Source organism: Sapajus apella, unplaced genomic scaffold (assembly GCF_009761245.1).
Source record: "Sapajus apella isolate SASKATOON/1434 unplaced genomic scaffold, GSC_monkey_1.0 scaffold1, whole genome shotgun sequence".
Lineage (NCBI taxonomy): Eukaryota > Metazoa > Chordata > Mammalia > Primates > Cebidae > Sapajus > Sapajus apella.
Genome location: NW_022436941.1, coordinates 8,857,626 through 8,879,425, shown reverse-complemented (window position 1 = coordinate 8,879,425; position 21,800 = coordinate 8,857,626). Strand labels below are relative to the sequence as shown.

The 21,800-nt window shown below is 40.1% G+C and overlaps 2 protein-coding genes across 8 annotated transcripts in view; both read right to left on the bottom strand.

The window, feature by feature from the left end:
- MEIKIN (meiotic kinetochore factor) overlaps positions 1-3,151 on the bottom strand; it is a 120,234-nt gene extending 117,083 nt beyond the window's left edge. Inside the window, exons 1-3 of the mRNA XM_032259635.1 lie at positions 2,136-3,151; positions 1,884-1,977; positions 1,328-1,415 (exon numbers count right to left, since the gene is read on the bottom strand). Coding sequence (XP_032115526.1) covers positions 1,328-1,415; positions 1,884-1,977; positions 2,136-2,241 — 288 coding nt within the window. The 5' untranslated portion in view covers positions 2,242-3,151. The remainder of the gene's footprint in view (positions 1-1,327; positions 1,416-1,883; positions 1,978-2,135) is intronic.
- A 5,847-nt stretch (positions 3,152-8,998) lies between these two features.
- The window catches only part of ACSL6 (acyl-CoA synthetase long chain family member 6), a 58,097-nt gene continuing 45,295 nt past the window's right edge, over positions 8,999-21,800 (bottom strand). For all 7 annotated transcript variants that reach the window (XM_032259457.1, XM_032259524.1, XM_032259140.1 and 4 more), the window contains 4 exons: positions 18,287-18,430; positions 16,730-16,831; positions 15,703-15,774; positions 8,999-9,466 (listed from right to left, as the gene is read on the bottom strand). In XM_032259457.1, coding sequence (XP_032115348.1) covers positions 9,329-9,466; positions 15,703-15,774; positions 16,730-16,831; positions 18,287-18,430 — 456 coding nt within the window. In that variant the 3' untranslated portion in view covers positions 8,999-9,328. The remainder of the gene's footprint in view (positions 9,467-15,702; positions 15,775-16,729; positions 16,832-18,286; positions 18,431-21,800) is intronic.

Genomic DNA, 21,800 nt, shown 5'->3' with positions numbered 1-21,800 from the left:
TCCCAACCACAGGGAAACAGTAATACAAATTACAGTATATCTATCTACAAAGCAAAACACTATGAAGACACTAAAGATCACATTTTTGAAGACTATTTAATGTATGAGAATATACAATAAGACAATTTGTAAGTTTTTTTAAAGCACAGGGAAAAAGGAACAGAAAGAAATACATTAAAATTTGAAGAAACTTTCAAAACACTATTTTTGTATAGTGTAAATACAAGGACTATTTTACACTGTTAAAGTATGGGATAAAAGCCTTTTTTTTTTTTTTTTTTTTCTTTTTGAGACGGAGTTTCACTCATGTTACCCAGGCTGGAGTGCAATGGCGCGATCTCGGCTCACTGAAACCTCCGCCTCCTGGGTTCAGGCAATTCTCCTGCCTCAGCCTCCTGAGTAGCTGTTTTTTTTTTTTTTTTTTTTTTTTTTTAAAAAAATGCCTTGTGTTGAAACTGCCTTTCCCAAGAAACATGTTATAAAGGAACTATTAAGTTAAAAAAAATAGAACTTGGCCAGGTGCGATGGCTCATGCCTGTCATCCCAGCACTCTGGAGGCTGAGGTGGGTGGATCACTTGAGGCCAGGAGTTTGAGACCAGCCTGGCCAATCTAGAAAAACGCCGTCTATACAAAAATTAACTGGGTGATGGTGCATGCCTGTAGTCCCAGCTACTCAGGAGGCTGAGGCAAGAGAATCGCCTGAACCCTGAAGGCAGAGACTGCAGTCAGTGAGCCAAAATTGCACCACTGCACTCTAGCCTGGGTGACAGAGCAAGGCTGTCTCAACAACAATAAAAAAGGGAACTATGAAGTTTAATGCTAATGTCAGATGAGTCAAAAGCAATTTTTAAAATCTGAGTTTCCCTAAATTAATGCTGTATAGTTTTAAAATATAGTACAGAATTCATATTAAATACAGCACATCAAGAAGTTATATAATATTCTAACGAATAAACATTAGAATGCTCTGCTACATATTAAAAAATATGAATGTTTCCAATTGTTAATGGAAAATCAAATGGAAAACATGAAAAATTAGTTATTAAGTAATGTTTTGTATTTCTCATACAGAAAATTCACCAATTATGAACGTTTCTCCAAAACTTGTCAAAGGAAAGAGAAAAATAAAACTGTATGACTATAAATCTACCCCAAGTCATAAATTCAATGCCCTGTCTAAAGACACATCAGTGTTTATAAAAATACTGGAGAGCTGTGTAACATCTACTGAACAAAGAACGTTTTATTCTTTCATCTGGAGGTACATCAGGTACTGAGAGTCTCTACACTAAGTGTACCCAACGACTAAATGAGAAACATACATACACTCAACGGTGCAATCTTCTCATCCTGGGTGTCTTCACTAGACCTATTTTCTTGTAGGCTTTTCTCTCCTGTAACTCTTAAACGAGGGCTAACAAACAAACAACACAATTAGTTTGCACCATTTGGACTTGGCTCTCCCTGTCTCTACTCAGATTGTTCAGAATCTGAAAGGCTCTTTAGGGACATCTTTAGGAAGAAGGACCAGAGTGGTGACTTGCACCAATACCCAAATGCAGTGACACAATCACAGCTCACGGACCAATTTATCTCACTTCCTTTTATGTAAATTGGCAAGCCTTCCCCCACCTCTTTTTTTTTTTATTGCCCATTAACTATGCAATGTTATCCACCATAACTCAGGGAAGCCTTCCCCTTTTTAAAAATAAATCTTTCTGCAGTAAAATTTTGGGGTCTATTTTCTGAGAAGAGCGAAATCAGAGCACTGTTATTTGTTTTCTTCACTGACTGTTAGAATAAAAGGCTACTAGCAGAAAATTCGGACTGAAGTTTTCTGAGGCGGCCAGCCAGGGTGGGGCTTTTACTCGAGGCTACGTACCTGGGCGGCCCAGAGCTGCTACCTCCCCGGCTGCTCCGCTCTGTTTTCTCTGCAATCTTAGGCAACCCGTGCGCCTCGCCTTTTCTCTTCGAACCTGAGAGAGGGCAGCATGTTTCAGGGCAATATCCCTGGAAACCCACCCACAGGCTTCAGGGGGGCCCTGAGCCCGAGGCCTAGCACCCCCGCCCGCCCTCAGTCCCGCCCGCAGGGCTGCTTGGCGTGGCTTACAGTGAGCGAGCCTTGAGCCTGGACCTGGTGGGGACTCTGCCTTCGCGGGAGAGCCTAGGTCTGGCGTCGGGGTGAGATTGAGCCTTTGACCCGCCCGCTTTTTGCGGGTATACACCCGTAGCGACCACATTGATATCCCACCCTTCCCCCAGGCCTTGGGCGTCTCTGGACCCTCAATGGCCTGCCTTCCAGAGGATCTGGGCTAAATCCCAGGGAGTCGGCGTCCAGGCTAGGCCCGCGGAGCAGCCCCACAGCAACTTATCCGGCTAAAACAAAATCCCCAGAACTACAGCCGCCAGCCCCGCTCCCGCCTTTTTATCTCTGCGAAGCCGCGCAGAGGCTTCTGGGAAGGCGGAGGAACTAAGCAGCCGCGCAGCCTCCTGAAAGGGCCGCTGGTGTAGGCTCCCTCAACGCCAGCGAAATGGGAGTTTTTTGGAAAAAACTTTTTCCTCCTCCAGGAGAAAGTTAATTCAGCCCCTCTTCTCGGTCTGAGCACTTAGGTTTCCCCTGTAGCTGCATGCTTAATTCATCTGGGCATGCAGGAGTAAAGGCGTTCCCTCCTTTGAATGGGCCCAACACCTCCTCGGAGCGAGCTCTTCCTATCAGCGCTGCATAAGGCCTAGCAATGGACTTTTAGGCCACGAGTACAGGCAGCCTTTTGAGGGGTCAACCTCAGTGCAGGAAGGTCACAAAGAGGATTGAATGCACCTTAAAGTGCCAAGGAGCTTCTCCCTGAGGAATCAACTTCAGTCCCCTGAGCCTTCAACTTACTGGGAGGCTATGGTAACTAAGAGTCTAACCAAACCTCTGAAGATCCCCGGCTCTAGGAGGCTGCTTCTGGGTGACAGAGTCCCTTAGCCTGTGTCCAGGATCCATCTCTGGACATCTGGGCAACCTTGTGGTTAAGGTAGAAGATATCATAGGGGCTCTCTTTCTAGTGCCCTGGGCCATAACTTGTTGCTGCACCAGACCAATCTGTTTCAACTTTTTTTTTTTCTTGTTTTTTTGAGACAGGGTCTGGCTTGTCACCCAGGCTGGAGTCCAGTGGTATAATCATAGCTCACTGCAGCCTCAAACTCGGGGCTCAAGTGATCCTCCCACCTTGACCTCCTGAGTAGCTAGGACTACAGGCACATGCCATCGTGCCCAGCTGATTTTAAATTTTTTTTTTTTTTTATAGAGACAGGGTCTTGCTATGTTATCCCCACTGGTCTTGAACTCCTGGTTTCAAGTGATCTTCCTTGGCCTCCCAAAGTGTTGAGACTACAGGTGGGAGCCACCTTGCCCAGCCTTGGTTCAACTTTTATGTAACAAAGTTGTGAGTTGTTTTTCAGTTGCCATGAACCCTCAAGTCATGTAACCTGAGCATGCTGCCTAGATGAACCAAGCATGCAGCCAGAGGGGAAACCAAGTGCTCAGATCAAGGAGGAGGGCATCAAGCAGGATCCTGGATGGGATGAAGTCAGAGATCAACCTGGTTGGATTCTGCCATGTCATATCTGCTTGATTTCTTTAGCCAAAAAGATCCTTGGAGATGATCTAGATGCCCCCTCATTTTGCCACTGAGGAAACCAGAGTGTAGGGAAGCTATTTAAAAAATTATTGGCATAGGGAACATGGTTCTCCTGGCATCTGGCTGCTGTACTTGTCATACTCCCGTTCTTCCTAACACATGCCAGGGAGAAAGGCAGGGGGAGCAAAGAGAGGAGCTTGAATTCCTCGGTAGCAAGGGGAGGTGAAGGAATTAGAGACAGATTTGGTCTCTTTGACACTTCACTTGGAGTCAACCTATAAGGGGGGAATGAAACATGTCCCCTATGAAAGGATGAGGTAGGGCAGAGATACCTCAAATTCAGTCATCTATCTCCCCATACTTCACTTCCAAATACACAAACACCAATACAAGTGTTCAGTTATGAGTGTTAAACTTCTTCTATTTCCCCATTGCACTGCTTCCACACCTAGACCCAGAACTCAGTAATCAGCATGTCAGTTCAACACATGGTGGATTTGACTACGTTTAAAATGGTCATGGAGATATTAACTTCCATGGGAAAACAAATGTCAAAGAGATTTCTTAACATATCTTTTGGGAAAACAGCCAGTTTGTGGGTTTGGGATTCCCTGGAGTCCAAAGGAAATGTTTTTGAATGGTGTTTTCTTATGGAGTAACCCACTGAGCATCTTTGTGGTGTTTATTTTTGCTTGGATGATAAGAATGGAATAAATTACAGTGATAGAGGAAATGTACCTTCAGGTATTGCAGTTTTAATGTTATGCAACTTATGAAAAAGACCAAGTGGATTTTCCTTCAATAGGCATTTCTTTAGCATATACTATGAGCCAGAGCTGCACTGGGCCTAAAACTTCAAGCAACTCAGTCTAAATGGGGGTGGGGCAAAGGGACCCTCAACCAATCAACCACATGAGAAGTTTCTCAGAGAAAAGGATGCTGAAATCTGAGTTTTAAAAGATGAATAGTAGGAGTTAGGCAGGGAAATTAGAGGAAAGGGCATTCTAGGAGAAAGGGACTGTATGTGCAAAGGCATGTCGGCACAGGAAAGTATGATGCTTTTAGGGATCTACAAAAAGTAATTGGTATGATTGGAGCTGAGGCTCCATGGAGGAAGGAGGTGCTAGTTATTGAGTGCTGAACCAGGGAGTTTGACCTTTATCCTGGCAACCATGGGAAGTCACTGAAGGACTATTAAGCAGGAAAACAGCATGACTAGATTTTCAATTTAGAAAGATTGCCCTGGCTGAAACGTGGGTGGGGAAATTTGAGGATGCTGGGGTGGAAACATGAAGGCTAGTTAAGAAAGCAATGTAATAGTCCAGACAAGAGATAAGAGTGGCACAAACTACAGTGACGGCTGTGACAATAGGGAGGAATGGATGATAGCAAAAATATGGACAAGGCAGAATCTGCATATCTTGGACACAGCAGAATTCATCATTTTATGAAATTGTATCCATTATTCTGAATATGAGTAAAATACATGGAAATGGTATTTTAAAGGCCATCATGATGGAAAATTTGGAAGATAGTTATTTGTTATGTATTCATAAAAATAATTTAAATCCAGGAGTTATCTGACAATAGCAAAAGTTTCAGCAGAGGCCTGGGCAAAGGAGCTCCTCTCTGGATGCACCATAAGTTCTTGGAGTTTGTGGAACTTTAACAGAGGACACAGAGTGTGGATGTAAAGTATACTTATTGGTAATGTAGCTTGATACTATGTTTACCACAAGCACTGTGATTGATAATTACCAAATATACTCACGTGAGGGGATTATGTTATATAAATATATAAAATAGTAATTATAAACAACTTTGGTAAATGAAAAATCTTTTATTTTTTACAAAAATTTTCATAAATGCATTTTATATTTGATATGCATGCTATTATAACAAAGCAACTGAAAATATAATTACAGTTAAGATACTTTTATGCATATTTAAAAAGTAATATTTTAATCCCCTCAATTTTTAAAAATTGAAAGTAGAATAAGCAATTCTTCAAAAAATATCTATTTTCCCTCATGCAACCGTTGCAATGATTTAACAAGAAAAATTAGAATAATCACTCAAATGAATGTTTAAAAGCCACTGTCACCACATGAAACCCTTTCCATTTAGGACCAAGTTTAGAAATGCTCATTTAAAAAACTTATTTACTGCCTCTGTGTTACAACCATTAATGTGTTCTAACTGAAGAGTTTCTCATTTGGGGTACTGACCTTGCTTGAATGCTAAACCACTTCTTACTGCAGCTAATTGCAGATTCACAGAAAGGATTTTCTAGCATACTTGAGAGAAAATTCAGACCACTAGGGTACTTTTTTCTTTTCATGTAAATGCTTCCTTAAAATTATAACTTGCAAAGAAATACAGCCAATTTTATATACGATTATTCATTCTTTTTTTCCTGAAATATTAAGCACATTTGTAAGCAGTCTGTTTTCATGCAAAAATATATTTTCCCATTCTTTACATTCATTTTAAAGTATTTTATATTTTAAGTAACTATATCACATTTGTGCTTCATACATGTGGAAAATAAAGGATACTTCATTTTCTTTACTGCAGAAAAAGAAAAGGTTATTGGTTCTTCGATAGGTAATAAAATCAACTTAAATGCTGATTTGAAGTTGCTAAAACATTACCTGATTGTAAAAAATTCCAATGGAAAGTTCTATTTTTTTCATATTTGTAGTTTTAACTAAATTTAGAATGAAATCATGACTTGAGTAAATGTGGATTTCTGACTTTTTGAGTTCCTAATGCATGGGGCTAGGCCTACCTACTACACCTGACCAGTCTCCTCTCCCATTTGCAAGGGAAGTCTCACTATTATATAAAGACATCTTCCACAGCAAAAGGAAAAACAGATTTGGTATATATTTTATAATATACACAAAGGACCTGTTTGCAAAATATGAGAATTACTAACACATTTTAACAACAGATAACTTGGCCAAACATTCAAGAACATATTTACACTTAAGGAACTGATTCTCTGTTATACTTCTGGCTTAAATAGGATCCAATGCCCAATATGAATGTGACCATCATAAGTACATGACCTTTTTCTATCTTTGTTCATGAGAAATAAAAAATTTTTTCTCCTCCAGAATAAAGTTGGGAAATCTGAAGCAAGAAGGATTTTTCCATTGATACATAGGGTTTCATTTCTCATTTATTACAAAATTAAGTGGCATTAAACAGAGAAATAGATAAATGTACATGCAATATATTTAGGGTCCACTATTTACTTTTCTCAGCACATCTGAACTAACTCATTTACTGGCCCAAGTGTAATGATTTCCACATAGACCTGGAACTCTAGAAATATAAGATCTTTTAAGTGGCAAAAAGAAATCTTAAGTTGTCCATAATCAATCATATCTATTATAAAGTATAAATAAAACAAAATAAGTTTTAAATTACTTATTTATGTCACATTGTTCAAAATTCTTTTGGGACTAAAGCCAATTATGAAATTTTAGTTGAGTAGGAGGACAATGGTAACAGCTTCTTTCTTTGTTATTGAAATGTAAGGAACTTTCCCTTAAAATAGTATGAATATCCAGTTCAGGTAACAATTTTCACTTTTAATTAGTCAAAAATATATATTAAATATAAAAATCTATTGCTACATAGACGTTACCTTGGACATTTTAAGTATTAGTTTATTCAGAAATGCCTTTAAAAATCAGTGTGCATAGAACTAGCTCATTTATTAAATGTCAAATTTATAAGTGCAACAGTGGGTCTTCAGAGAGAATATTCCCAAAGAATATTTAAAAAGACTAGATAAACACATCAAATGAAACTGTGATTCACTTTTGATAAGACTGAAATATAAGTATATAATCACTGATGCATATTTATCCAATAGGCCCATGTGATTATATGGTTTTTAACTAACAGGATTTATTTGCAAACTGCTTGGCATTCCTCCAAGGGAAAGGAGCTGCTAGGCTACAAACACTGAGCTCATATATTTTAAATTAACACATGAATTGTATATGGATTGTTCATATGCTTTCAGAGTCCTGTCTCTATAGAAGAAAAACACCTTCCTGGAGACCATGCCTTTTTCAGATGTACAATCTATAGCTTAGAACTTAATTGCTATCCATCATATCTGGACTTTAATTATATAAAATTGTTGACACCCCTATACAGGCTGTGTCTAAATATATAATGCAGGAAAGAAGGTTTTAGTGGTTAAATTTGGGCATGTTTAAAGATTTTAGGCATGGAATTATGCCATTAGGAGATATTTGTCTATGGACTTAAAAAGTTTTCTTGGGGCACTTTAAAGAGGTTTATCAAAGTTATATTGTTGAAAAACTATTTTCCCTGGAGATAATATCCCCTCCTTCCCACCTTCTGCCTTGATATTCTTACTGGAAAAAAGTTAAGTTGTTCAGAATTACAGTCATATAGGGTTTCCAGGCATAGCATAGGCATGTTGGGAATAGAAGACTAGAAGACCCCAGCAAGGAATATAGGTACATTAATTGCTGCCCACCCTGAGAAATAACTCTGCATTTCTTCTCCCAAGTCTTCCTCAAGGATCCAATCACTGTAGAGTCAACAGATGACTTTTAGAATTCATTATGATAAGAGCATATGCATACCATCCTTGAATAGTTTTACATTGTATCTTTTCTAGGTAGTTCCTGAATACTTTAATGAGCTTAATAAATGAGAAAAATGTATTGAAAGGTCTTTGTAAGTTAAATATTTCACATATTTTAAAAATATCTGAATTTGGCTGAGTGCAGTAGCTCATGCCTGTAATCCTAGCACTTAGGGAGGCCAAGGCAGGATTATCCCTTGAGCTCGGGAGTTTGAGACCAGTCTGAGCAACATAGTGAAACCTCATCTCTAAAAAGAAAAAATGTTCAATTAGCCAGATGTGGTGGTGTGTGCCTCTAGTCTCAGCTACTTGGGAGGCAGAGACAGGAGGATCGCTTGAGACCAGGAGATGGAGACTGCAATGAGCCATGATTGAGCCACTGTACTCCAGCCTAGGTGACAGAGCAAACCCTGTCTCAAAAAAAAAAAAAAAAAAAAAAAGAACAAAAAGAATTTCTGAATTTGTATTTTTCATGAATAAAAGTAAAAATCAGAGAAAAAACTTCTTCACATATGACAATATGGATTGTCCTGTTTAAAGAATCTGAAGTTACACAGACTGTGAGTTATTATGCTTTGTTTTAGCATGATTCTGTACACCTAGCTTTAATTTTTGAAGTCTGATTTAATTGTGATTTTGACAATCAGTTATTGAATGAGGTAGTCCACATTGCCTAGATATTTGCTGCATCTGGTTACTATTTCACAAATAATTAAGTACAATATATCAGTTATATTTTTCCTTTATGTTTAATAGGAGTTCTGTGAACATTGAGAATATATTACTTTTAGTGGTACACAGTTCTTGAGAAAATGTCTTGATTTTTACATTGCCATTTGTGATATTTTTAGCAGCCTGCTACAATATCATTTTAATAATAAAAATAAAGTGTACTCAGTGATGATAGAGAAAATATTGTTAAAGACCTCTTGGGACAAGAAAAGGCTCAGTCATAAAATCAGATGCTTATTCATTTTCACCTGTGTCATTTTGACTCATTACTTTCAAGAATGACTATAATATTGCTACACAGTCCATTATACGGAGAAGAACTTTCCTTGAACTTCACATGGAGATTGAGTAAAGCTCTTCTATTTGTTTTTTGAAGTACTCTCTCAGCTCAGGTCTTTTAGCCTTTAGTGTTGGTGTCAGCAAGCCATTTTGAACAGAGAACATGTCAGAATGGATGTGAATGGCTTTAACCTAAAAACCAAATGCAGAATAGCTCATTTATTAAATGTCAAACATTTAACAGGCATAGAACACAGTATTTATTGTATACATGGTAAAAAGCAAAAAGGCACATGAGAGTAGATATGATGATATAGAGACATTATGCTAAGTCAAAATTATATTGAGAACATTTCAGACCATTTTACGTATCTAAAAGCCATCTTTTTTTTCCTTCCTATTCATTCATTTAGCCAGTCAACAGAGATAAATTACTTGCTTACTCTATGCCAGGCATTGAGGATACAAAGAGGAACCCTGAATGCCTCTTTCCTTCGGGAGTGCACATTCACATCCAGTAGTAGAGACAGAGAAACACTGGGCAATTATCAGTATGGTATGCACAGGACAAAGGGCATCCATCTCAGGCATCAGAGGGGAGAGGGAGAGGCAGTCAGAGAAGACTTCTGAAATCAGGTGAATGTTAAATAATGGGTTATAGTTAACCACCAAAGGGGGAGAAGTGGGTGGAGAAGGGCATTGCAGGCAGAGACAACCCCAAAAACAAAGCTATGGGAGTGAGAAATGGCAGAGTGTGAAAAGGGAACTCTAAGTGGTTTCATGTTACATAAAACAAGAGGCAATGAGTGTGAGGGATGAAGCTGAAGTGGTAGATGAGCCAGTTTATGCAGAAGCTCAAACTTTACTCCAAAGACAATAATAAGATACTGAAGGTTTTTAGTTAGGGTAATGGCATGGCTGAATACACATTTTTGAAAGATCTCTCCAAAAGAAATGGGCAGATTGTTTTTGAAATATTTAAGATTGGGAGCAGGTCAAATGATATGGTCAGGCTTTTTGTCTCCACCCAAATCTCATCTTCAACTGTAATCTCCAGATGTTTGGGGAGAGACCTGGTGGGAAGTGATTGGATTATGGGGACGGTTTCCCCAATGGTGTTCTTGTGATAGTGAGTGAATTCTCATAAGATCTGATGGTTTTATAAGAGGCTCCTCCCCCTTGGCTCACCCCACTCTCTCCTGCAGCTTTGTGAAGAAGGTGCCTGCTTGCCCTTTGGCCATGATTGTAAGTTTCCTGAGGCTTCCCCAGCCACGTGGATCTGGAGTCAATCAAATTTCTTTCCTTTATAATTTACTCAGTCTTAGGAAGTTCTTTATAGCAGTGTGAGAATGGACTAATACAGCAACTAATCAGAAGAATCTGGCCAATTCATTGGAATGAAGATAAGGACATACACTCAGGGCAGTGGCACAGACAGAGACAAGTAAGCAGCTCTAATAATGATTCAGAGATAACTTGACAAAATGTAGGAGAGAGGCAGGCAGCCCCAAGGACTCCTGGGTTTCTGGTTTGGATGGCTGCATAAAGGTGGTAGTGCCATTCATAAAGGAATACAAAGTCTCAGAAGGACATGGTGAGTTCAAGTAAAATAAAAATTAGTTCAAGTTTGAAAAATCTTTATCTCACTTATTGAAAGGATTTCTACTTGGATATGCAATTTAAATAGCTGGAAATATTGGCTAAAGATGGGCATAATCTTTATGGCATAATCTATGGCTAAAGATAGGTATCATCTTAAATAGCTGGAAATCTTGGCTAAAGATGGGTATCATCAACAATCAAGTGTTTCACAATTAGATATGGTTCTTGTAAAATGGGTTTTATTTGAAAATTCTCTAAGTCTGCTTGATATTCAAAGAAGCATAGGATTTAGGAAGGAATAGGGCTGCTGTTCTTTGTACCCTATAGAATATACTTTTTTCCTGATTTGTTGTTACCAAATATAAACCGTCCTTGGAGATCCAATATTTATTGGAAACAGGTCCCAAGGGAGATGTTTTTAAATCATAGCGCACTGAGAACTAGGAGATCTGCAGAGGCCACTGCTGGGGGTGGTATGGAAATGGGGTTCAGATAGGTAAGGGTAGAAAGGAGACGGAGAAGGGTGGGACGATGAGGAGGGATGAAGTGAGGTGCTTAAGAGAAAGCATGTGTGTGGAGAAGCTCTGGCTCAAGCCTTAAACCAACTTGAGTAGCACTACTCTTATGTTTTATGCATGCTCAATTTTTATATAAGATGTTATTTAAGTTCTATTGAAGTTTGGAAATCACTATTTGATGACAAAATTAATTAGCTTAAAGAAAACATTAATACAATCAAAATCAAAATTAACCTTAGATGCAAAGATTTAATGCAGTAGTAACTAACCTTTACTGTCAAAATAAAACAACTGAAAAATGGAAAGGGCTAATATCCTTAACTTTTCAAAAAAACTTCTCTTTTGATAGAAGCACTATCATATAAATACTTCTGGTAAGTGCAAACCATCTATCCACCTTCTTTTGTTGTTAAAATTAATACTATCCTTTATTAAAAGGAGATACAAATGCCAAGATATAATTTCTACCGTGCTCTTGCAGCCTGAGTTTCAGCTTGTCTGCATTCCTAACAGCATACAGCAATTACATATGTAGGAGAACATCGTGTAATTGGGACAAGAGTCTATGTTCAGTATAGGAACTTGGGGTGAATATCTTTGAAAAGCCAGCAGTGACAAGCAGAAGCTACTAAAAAAAATACAGTACTGGAAATATACATTTCATAAGGAGAGATATAGAATGTGATTTATATGGTTAAGTAGAAATGTAAATGAACACATTATTATCTTAGGAAGGAAGAACTGCATCAACAGGTAGATCTGGAATATCTGTCGGGCCAGCTACCTGCTCAAACCTAAATAGCTGAGTGGGACATCTTTAGTTGCATGTGGCTGTCTACAAAATAATTCTGTCTGAGAAGAGGCTGTATCATCAAAGACAGCCTTGCAGAAGGCCAAGCAATATGGCAGCCTGCTCTGGGCTCAACTTTCAGTCCCTTAGTGAGCAGGTCAGAGCGGCACTGCTGCCAGGCTGCCAGTCCCTGCTCTGGCCTGACCTACGTCCCTTGGACTATTTAAATTCTTCTGTGAAAATACCTATGTAACCTGACTGAGTGACTAAAAAGTACAGTTAGTAAGTGGGAAAAAATGAATCAATCAGTTTTTTAACTGACACTGACTTTAACTGTGGGCCAAAAATCTATAGTTTTTCTCAGAAGTAAATCAATGATAAAGCACATGTTCATTTTTTATAATAATTATTTTCTCATAAAGCCAAACTGTCCAATTGTGAACTTGTAAAAAAGGTATGAGAGTACTTAATCTCTCCTTATGCCAAATACTTTATCAAACTAGAATTTCCATTTTTTAATTAGCAAAGTTTTTGTTAGAAAAAGAAAGAAGATGCCTAATGCTAGCTTCCCTTTCTGAAACTATACTCTTTTCACTGAAAAGAGATTCTACAGGTTTTTACAAATAATTTAGAAATACTGTAATATTTAAATATGGCATTGGAATAAAATATTTCAAAATTGTCCACTCATGCCAACTCATAAAAGCACAAACTTTTCACAATTTTAGAGAAACATAGTATTTTAAGTTTTTCAATTGTCTTAATGAAATCGTTTAACATAATATTGCTTGTAGGTAATAAACACAGAGTGAATAATTTATGACAGGAGAGATAAAGTAAAAAAACGTTTAAGTGAGTTAGGGAATGCTCAATTCATTTCTGATTTAAAGACAAATTGGTTAGGTAATCATTATAATGACAGGAAATACAATAATTTGTTTTTTGAGATGGAGTCTCACTCTGTTGCCCAGGCTGGAGTACAGTGGCTTGATCTCGGCTCACTGCAAACTTTGTCCACCCCCTCACCCAGGTTCAATGATTCTCTTGCCTCAGGCTCCCAAGTAGCTGGGCTTATACGCGCTACTCGGCTGATTTTTGTATTTTTAGTAGAGACGGGGTTTCACCATATTGGCCAAGCTGGTCTTGAACTCTCTGACCTTGTGATCCATCTGCCTCGGCCTCCCAAAGTGCTGGGATTACAGGCATGAACCACCACACCCCACCAATAAAATATTTTTAGTAAGGGCTTAATTAGTCAGAAATGGAAAAATCTATCAAGTGTCAAAATTCATATTGTACTGCCTGTGCAAATTAATAAGGGATATAAATGTCAAGCAAATCATTAAATCATGGTTAAGAATGCTCAAATACTTCCCAGCTACCTATCTACTCATTAAAATACATCTTCTGAAGATCTTCATAAATTAATAATGGTTGGCCTAGTTCTAGGAATTGTCTGTTATTGGAAATTAAATTATATCAATTGTTTTTCTAAATCAAAGTTCAATTCAGATCAACCAAGTCCAGTAAGTCTGAACTAAAACTTTTGTTGAATGATTTAAACTTTGGATACCGAACTTGAATATCTATTTGTGTGTGTGTTTAATTAGAGTTACGCGTACTTAATTGGCCATTCATTTTTGAGGAAGAGGAAAAAGGACAAGCTGACAATGCATTATGGATTAACTGAAATAATTTATGTTGAGCTGTGGATCACAACTGAGAGCACACCCTATTCAGGCATGAGGTTTGGTTTTTGCTTTCCTGTGGTCAGCTGAGGGCACACACTGGCTGTGTGGGGAGGATGCCACAGACCAACAAAGAAGAGAATGGGAACAGAGAAAATCAAAAGGCAACAGCCTTGGCAATAAAACTAAAGGCCTCTGAGATGCCACATGACTTCCCTGTATTTGAGGTTACCATGGTGTGGGCAGATTATTAGAGCAGAAACTCTGCTAAAGCCATGTGGAAAGTCAAGAACACGTCTCCTCTCAGTGAAAGCTCTAACCAGAGCAATGGTTAACACTGGAAACTTAACCAAAGGTCCCTTTTAAGCATAATCTTAAGAGTGGGGATATTTTTTCCATGAAGAGGAATTTGGGTGTCATGATGCTCTGTGTGCCCTGGGGTAGGTCCCACATCCAAACACCAGCAGGGGGCGTGCAGGCCTTGTGAATGCATCAGGATGTCCACAGGAACTGAGAAGCTTAGGCAAGCCTGTCCCCAGTAGGCAGCAGCCAGCCAGAGCTTCAAATCACCACATAGGCCCAGACCAACCAGGCCTATGACCATTCATTTGTGGCCCCTGGTCTACACGATCACAGAGGATCCCATCGCTCAACTCCCCACTGAGGAAGGGCAATGAAGTCAGTTCTAGCATATTTGGAAATTTAAATAATTAATATGCCAAAATTGACCTTTTTCATTTAGAAAGATAAATGTAACTTGTCTGAATGTCTCAGATTTTATACTTTAAAAAAATATATATTTACCTAGCTAGGCCTAAATTGCTCTAAAACATACTGACAGATGAGGGTAAAGCAGTGTTTCTCAAAATGGATTATTGTAAAGATCTATTTAAAAAGATAAACAAAATTTTTAGACCCTGAAAGTTTGCTTAGATTTCCTTAGTTTGAAACCAAAAAATTAAAATTGTAATCAATGAAAATGTTTTTATTGCAAATTAAAGCACTATAAGAGTTTTATGTTTTAAAGTGGTTTTCGATGTTTCTAGGTTATCAAGTGAACAAAATTTTAAGACTCTCATCAAACTTGCAGAACCTCGCCACTAAATTTGGGGAAACAAACTTGTATCAAAACAATTATTTTAATGAAATGCTTATTTTATGAAAAACAATTATTTTAAATATAAGGACATTTTAAAAATCAGTATATTCTTAATATTTTTCCATTTGAACCATTTTTCTCTTTGAATTTTTGCCAAAAGAGGATATACAGATGGTAGATGTAAGTCAGACTAAGTATGCTTATGAACCCAGTTACAGTAAGAATGCAACCTCGCAGAAAGAAGAAGTCTTAAAGGATTGCTGTGTCCTCTCCCAAAGCATTCTGTTTATTCCTCTTTACACAAGTCATGCTGGGCTAACAGGTCACTGGCCCGAAGAGAATAATTTTTCCAATGTCTTCCTAACAAGCAAGCTTGCCTGCTAAATCCAAGAAGACAGTCTCCATAAAAATAAAAATAAGGTGTGACTGTCGTCTTCGGTAATGCAGGCAGCTTAGAAGACAACGTACACATGATCTACTAGTTGCAGCTAGGGTATTATTTCAGGCTTATGAAAGTTTGTAATTATAAGAACGAGTGCAATCTCTTTTGACACGTGACCTATTTTGGTTCAGGAGGCAGCTTGAAAGAGGCCTTCGGGGTCTATTGGCACACAGCCTGCTGGCAGGCACATCATGAAAAGTCAACAATCTAGGTCAGGGTCACCATGGGTTAATTTAATTTTCATCACTCCCTAAAGGGCTGTAATGCATATGGGGTAGGTAACTGTTACCTGCTCAAAAGAATGGAGTCCACTTTCTTTTCCTAACCTTACCATATCTTCCAAAATGGCTTTCTTCAGATCCTGAATCAAACCATATGAGAAAAATTACAAGTCAAGAACACATTTCAAAACGGAGGTAGAGGAAACAACTTTGAAGTGCAACTGGTGACTGTGCCAACATGTGCTAACCCACAACATGTGCTAACCCACAACATGTGCTAACCCACATGTGCTAACCCACAACATGTGCTAACAACTGAGGCTGATGCTCTCTGGCAGCACTCCTATTACCACATCTCATCAGGCAAGTAAGTACTTGAAATGGCCAAAGGAGTGACCATGAACGGGCTAAGGGACCACTCAATTTTTTTTTTGAAGCAGCCTTATTGGTGAGCCTGGTGAGTCTTGCTACCCCCAGGTGAGTAAAAGGCCCAGGGCACAGTGGGAGAGGGAGGGTCTATGGCTGCTGCTAAGAAATGGACCATGTGATTCAAGAAGCTACATTGAGTCGGAGCACAGCGACCTCCTCCTCAGAGTTCTATATGTGCCATTAGAAGGTTTCAGGAAGGTGTGACTAGCTAATGCTCTAAGCAGGAAGAATTGTGCTGCTTTTTCCATTCCATGACTAGCTGTCTATGCCAAGTAGAGACAAAATCCACCTTATATCTGAGGGAGCATGGCAGGTGAGTGAGAAAGCCTATGCTCACATCTGACTTTGCTGCTAACCAGCTTTGTGACCTTGGGTAAGTTACCACCCTCCCTGGACTCTCCTCTAAGCTACAAAGTAACAGGGCTGGATAAGCTTTCTGTGATGTCTCCTGGCTTAAAATCCAAATGTTTGTCAAGAAATATGAGTTTCTTCAGTAACAAAAAAGGATAAATCTCTGGTTTAGGATCCATCCCCACCATGTATAAAGTAATGTTAGAAATTCTGTACGAGTTCAAATTTCACTGGTCTACAACTTTTCCATTTTCTCATTACGTGATATCACAAAACATTCAGTAACTTTTCAGGAGACAGCCCCAAGATACCAACCTTACTTGTGCAGAGATCTGCATATGTTCCTTCAATTCCTCTCTTCTGGGCCCAGGAGGGCATAACTTCAGGGTCAGGCACAACAATGCCTACCAAAAAGGCCTGCAGTGCTCACCAAAAGAGAAAACAGGTCATGACAAATGCTTTTAAAGTGGTTATTTGTGGTCCAGCATTAAAATTCTCAGACTCCACCTTTTTCAAAAACGAAGTATATGCTTATAAAATATTTGCTCATGTCACAAAATATTTCTGCCAATATATCACATGTTCATTTTCTGATATATTCCCCTAGTTTTATATAAAAAATAGTAAGTTTAAGGACTCTAAGAATCAGTAAAGTTAGACTGATATGCACCGTTGATTCTCATGCCAATCTCAAATCAGCACATCTTTAGGATGCTGATCAAACAACTCTCTGATCCAAATTCTGTGAACCAAAAACCAAATGCTTCTCAAGGTTACCTGGCTACTTTGAAATGGTTTCATTAATACGATCTTCATTCATGAAAGACTTCATTTTATTTATTTTTTCTTTTGAGGCAAGGCTTCACTCTGTTGCCTAGGCAGGAGTTCAGTGGTGTGATCATGGCTCACTGCAGCCTCCACCTCCTGGGCTCAAGCAATCCTCCCACCTCAGCCTCCCAAGTAGCTGGGACTACAGGGGCATGCCACCACACGTTGCTAATTTGTGTATTTTTTGTAGAGGCAGGGTTTTGCCATGTTACCCAGGCTGGTCTCAAACTTCTGGGCTCAAGCAATCCTCCTGCCTCAGCCTCCTAAAGTATTAGGATTACAGGCATGAACCACCACGCCAGGCCTATTTTAATTTCTAAAGCATTCCTTAAAAAATAATTTCATAATATTTAATTATAGAAATGCAATGATAGTATAGAATATATTTAATATCAGGCTGGGCATGGTGGCTCACGCCTGTAATCCCAGCACTTTGGGAGGCCGAGGCAGGTGGATCACTTGAGGTCAGGAGTTCAAGACCAGCCTGGCCAACATGGCGAAACCCTGTCTCTACTGAAAATACAAAAAAAAAAATAGCTGGGGATGGTGGTGTGTGCCTGTAGTCCCAGCTATTGGGGAAGGGGAAGGAGGGTGAAGGGGCTTAGGTAGGAAGATGGCTAGAACCCAGAAGGGAGGTTGAGGCTACAGTGAGCCATGACTGTGACACTGCACTCCAGCCTGGTTGAAAGAGCAAGATCCTATCTCAATAATAATAACAGTAATAATGATTTTTTAAAAACAAAAAGTAAAAACAGTAGAAACCCTGAATCTTGCTCTAGTACTTTATCTCAAAAATCCCTGGAAGTAGGTGAAGCGTAAGTGAAAACGAGTGGGAATGTTCATTAGTACTACTTTAGGCAACTTACTTGACCTAATTACATTTTAAAACACTGTAAGTAATTAAGATTTCTCCTTTAAAAAGGAGTTTTCTCTCATGTTTTAAAATGCAGAGGAGAATCTGGTGTCTGATTGCAGGTTAATGTTTAATCTGGATTTTTTAGCATGCCCAGGATGTGTGGGAGGGCTGAAGCCCGGGGGCCTTACCTTTAAGCTGTCCCCATGGACATAGATTTGCGCTACAGGTTGGCTCCGGATGTAGATGTTCTCAATCTTCTCGGGTGCAACATATTCTCCCTGAGCAAGTTTAAATATGTGCTTTTTCCGATCAATAATTTTAAGAGTTCCTGCCTGTAGAGTTGGACAAACAGCTTTATAAAAACATGGTACTCTCAAGCTTGAAGATTTAACTCCTCAGTGCCATAACCCCTCACCCCTGCCCTACCCCACCCTGCAGACCTCACCCCAGTTTCTTTTCCTTCTGTTGTGTCTACTCTTAAGGAGTTGCAGGGCCCCTGGAGAGAACTGCTGTGCACCGAAGCTTGATGACATACAGGCTCTGCTGGGCCATGAGCATCCACTGTCTTTTCCCCTCAGCAGTTAGCCCCCAACACATCACCTCCCACCACTGCCACCCTCACACCCAGCAGCAGGTGTCCTCCCCTCCTCCTTCTTGGAGGCCCACTGCCCTTCCATCACGGTACCCCTTACGCACACACCCTTGCTCCAGCTGCCCTTTATCTCACTAGCATCTTTGGTTCACTCCCTTAGACCACTCTCAGGTCTCTTGCCCAGCTACTTCCTCCACCTCTAAAGAGCAGTCTCTGTATCCTCTGGCATATAGCACAGACCTGGCAGAGACCCTGTGACTCCCACCTGACATGACAGATGGCACTAGGAGCCCAGGCCCCTGCAGGATCTCTGCAGCAGGCAGGTTACCTCCTTGGACAGGCTTGACCTTTGAATGTTACAATTTCCTCATCCCCACTGACAATGCACCTTGGGGTAACCACTGTTTTCTCTTCATTGGTCACTCCCAAGTCAGTCCAAGCTTCCAGCTCTTCACCGAGCTCCAGATCCAGAACCCAAATACCCTTGGAATGCTTCAAAAAACAAGGCTGTTTGTCTCAGAGGATGTAACATGCTCCTAAATGAAGCTCATGACCAACCTTCACAAGCTTGCCCCAGCATCCAAACCCCAAACCTGAAGATGACGTTGCTGTTTGTGTCTCCTGGGATCTCCAGCAGTCAGGCTCAGCCATCCTTGCTCACAAATCCATCTCATATCCACCTCCTCCCAACAAAAACACTTCCTGACTGGTCTTCTGCACACACTCTATCCCCACTCCATCTGCCAGTGCCAGAGCAATCTCTCCAGAAGAGAAAAATGAGCAGGCTCTGTTGTGCTTAAAACCCAGGCTGGACATCGGGCAGTTTCCCTACCCCAGCTTCTTTGGTCCTCATGATCCATTAGCTGGGTGTTGTAACCCAGCTGAGGAAAATGAGGATCAGAAAGGTTAATTAACTCCTTTAAAGCCACATAGCTAGCAGATAGGGGAACCAGGATTTCAACCACAGTCCTTCTGGACCAGAAGACCATCCTTATTCCTTGATCTATTTAATATGATTTCTATATATATTTTTTTGAGATGGTGTCTCTCTCTGTTGCCAGGCTGGAGTACAGTGACACAGTTTTGGCTCACTGCAACCTCTGCCTCCTGGGTTCAAGTAATTCTACTGCCTCAGCCTCCCGAGTAGCTGAGACTACAGGCATGCAGCACACCACCATGCCCAACTAATTTTGTATTTTTAGTAGAGACGGGGTTTCACCATGTTGGCCAGGATGGTCTTGATCTCTTGACAGAATAATATTTTTTAAAGCACAAATGCCTTTATAGGTGATTTCTACCTAAGTTTCAAGAATGAATTCTTCAAACCTTGCACACACTCTTCCAGAAAACAGAGGGAAAAACCAACTTACTGACTCATTCAATAAGCTGACAACAAAACAATAATAGGGTTGTATATAAAAAGAAAATTCACTTTGGGAGGCCGAGGTGGGTGGATCACAAAGTAGGGAGTTTGAGATTAGTGTGGCCAACGTGGTAAAACCCCACCTCTACTAAAAATACAAAAATTGGCCAGGCATGGTGGTGGGCACCTGTAGTCCCACCTACTCGGGAGGCTGAGTCAGGAGAACTGCTTGAACCCGGGAGGTGGATGTTGCAGTAAGCCGAGATCATGCCACTGCAGTCACTCCAGCCTGGGTGACAGGGCAAGATTCCATCTCAAAAAAAAAAAAGGAAAAAATCTCATTTGTGAGTATAAATGGAAAGGTCAAACACAATTTTTAGACAAAATATTATTTTAAAAGTCACATCATGGTTAAGTTGAATTATGTCAAGAATGCATGATTTGCTTTACGTAAGAAATATAGAAAAAATAGGTATTTATCTCAATAGCTGCAGTAAGTTTTAATTAAATCTCAAAAATCATTTAAAAATAATAATGTAAAAAATGAACTCTCACAGACTACCTGCCTGGAACCTTAGGCTGTGTGCTCAAGCACAGCACTAAGTGCTCTAAATGAATTAATTTATTTGCTTCACATTACCCCCTGAATGGTGGATTATTTCACTCAAGTTACAGAGCATGAGCAGCAGATCCAGGGATTTGTGAGCCTTCAAGCTTTTACAATATTGAGGGACCTCTTTAAGAATCACGTAAAATGAAGTGCAGGGCCATGGAAGGGGCTGATGCAAGTGAGGGGGCCTGAAGCCTAAGCTTCCTGAGCCAATGGGACAATCCACCCTCTGCAGTTGTTCAGGGCCTGCTGACCTCTCTAGCCTCTCTCTCCCATACCTATGAGCCTTCAGTTGGAATTCATTGCCTTGCACATCTAGTGCCTCTACTCAGCACATGTTACTACCAAGCCCTGACTGTCTTCCCACTCCTTCCTCTTGGAACATGACTCATATCCTACGACTTGGATCCAGTAGCTTCCTGTCCTCTGCCTCTCCCCAGGTGAGTGTGTCCCCAGCTCATGCCCATCACATTGGGTTGGGAACTGTCTACTCATGCATATCTTCCCTAAGCAGAGTCTCCGGGCCAGGGCACTCACTAGAGATACATCTTTGTCTGGGGCAGGGATAAGAGATTCTCAAAGGGAAGTACACACGCCCAGGAAGGAGCAGATCCACTCACTAGCCCACTCGGCCCCCACTGGGCTCAACATCATTCATGTGCCTGATAAACTCCACACCTCAAAATGTCCACCCAAACCTTAGCACTTCCCAAAGACACAGGAGAGGCTCTTGGGGTGGCCTGCACCAAGCAAGGGTTCTTAGTGTCAGTGACAGCTGTTTTCTGGTCGAAGCATTCATCTAAGCATCTCCTATGTGCCAGGCATTGTGCTAAGTTCTTTACAGGCATAATCTCATTTGTTCTTCAAAAAAATAACTTTATTTTTCTTCTTTTTTAAAAAACATTTTTAAAGGATAAAAGCCAGGCCAGGTGCAGTGGCTCATACCTGTAATCCCAACCCTTTGGGAGGCCAAGACAGGCAGATCACTTGAGGTCAGGGGTTCGAAAACCAGCCTGGCCAACATGTTGAAACCCTGTCTCTACAAAAATACAAAAAAGTTAGCCAGATGTGATGGTGTACATCTGTAGTCCCAGCTACTAGGGAGGCTGAGGCAGGAGAGTCGCTTGAACCCGGGAG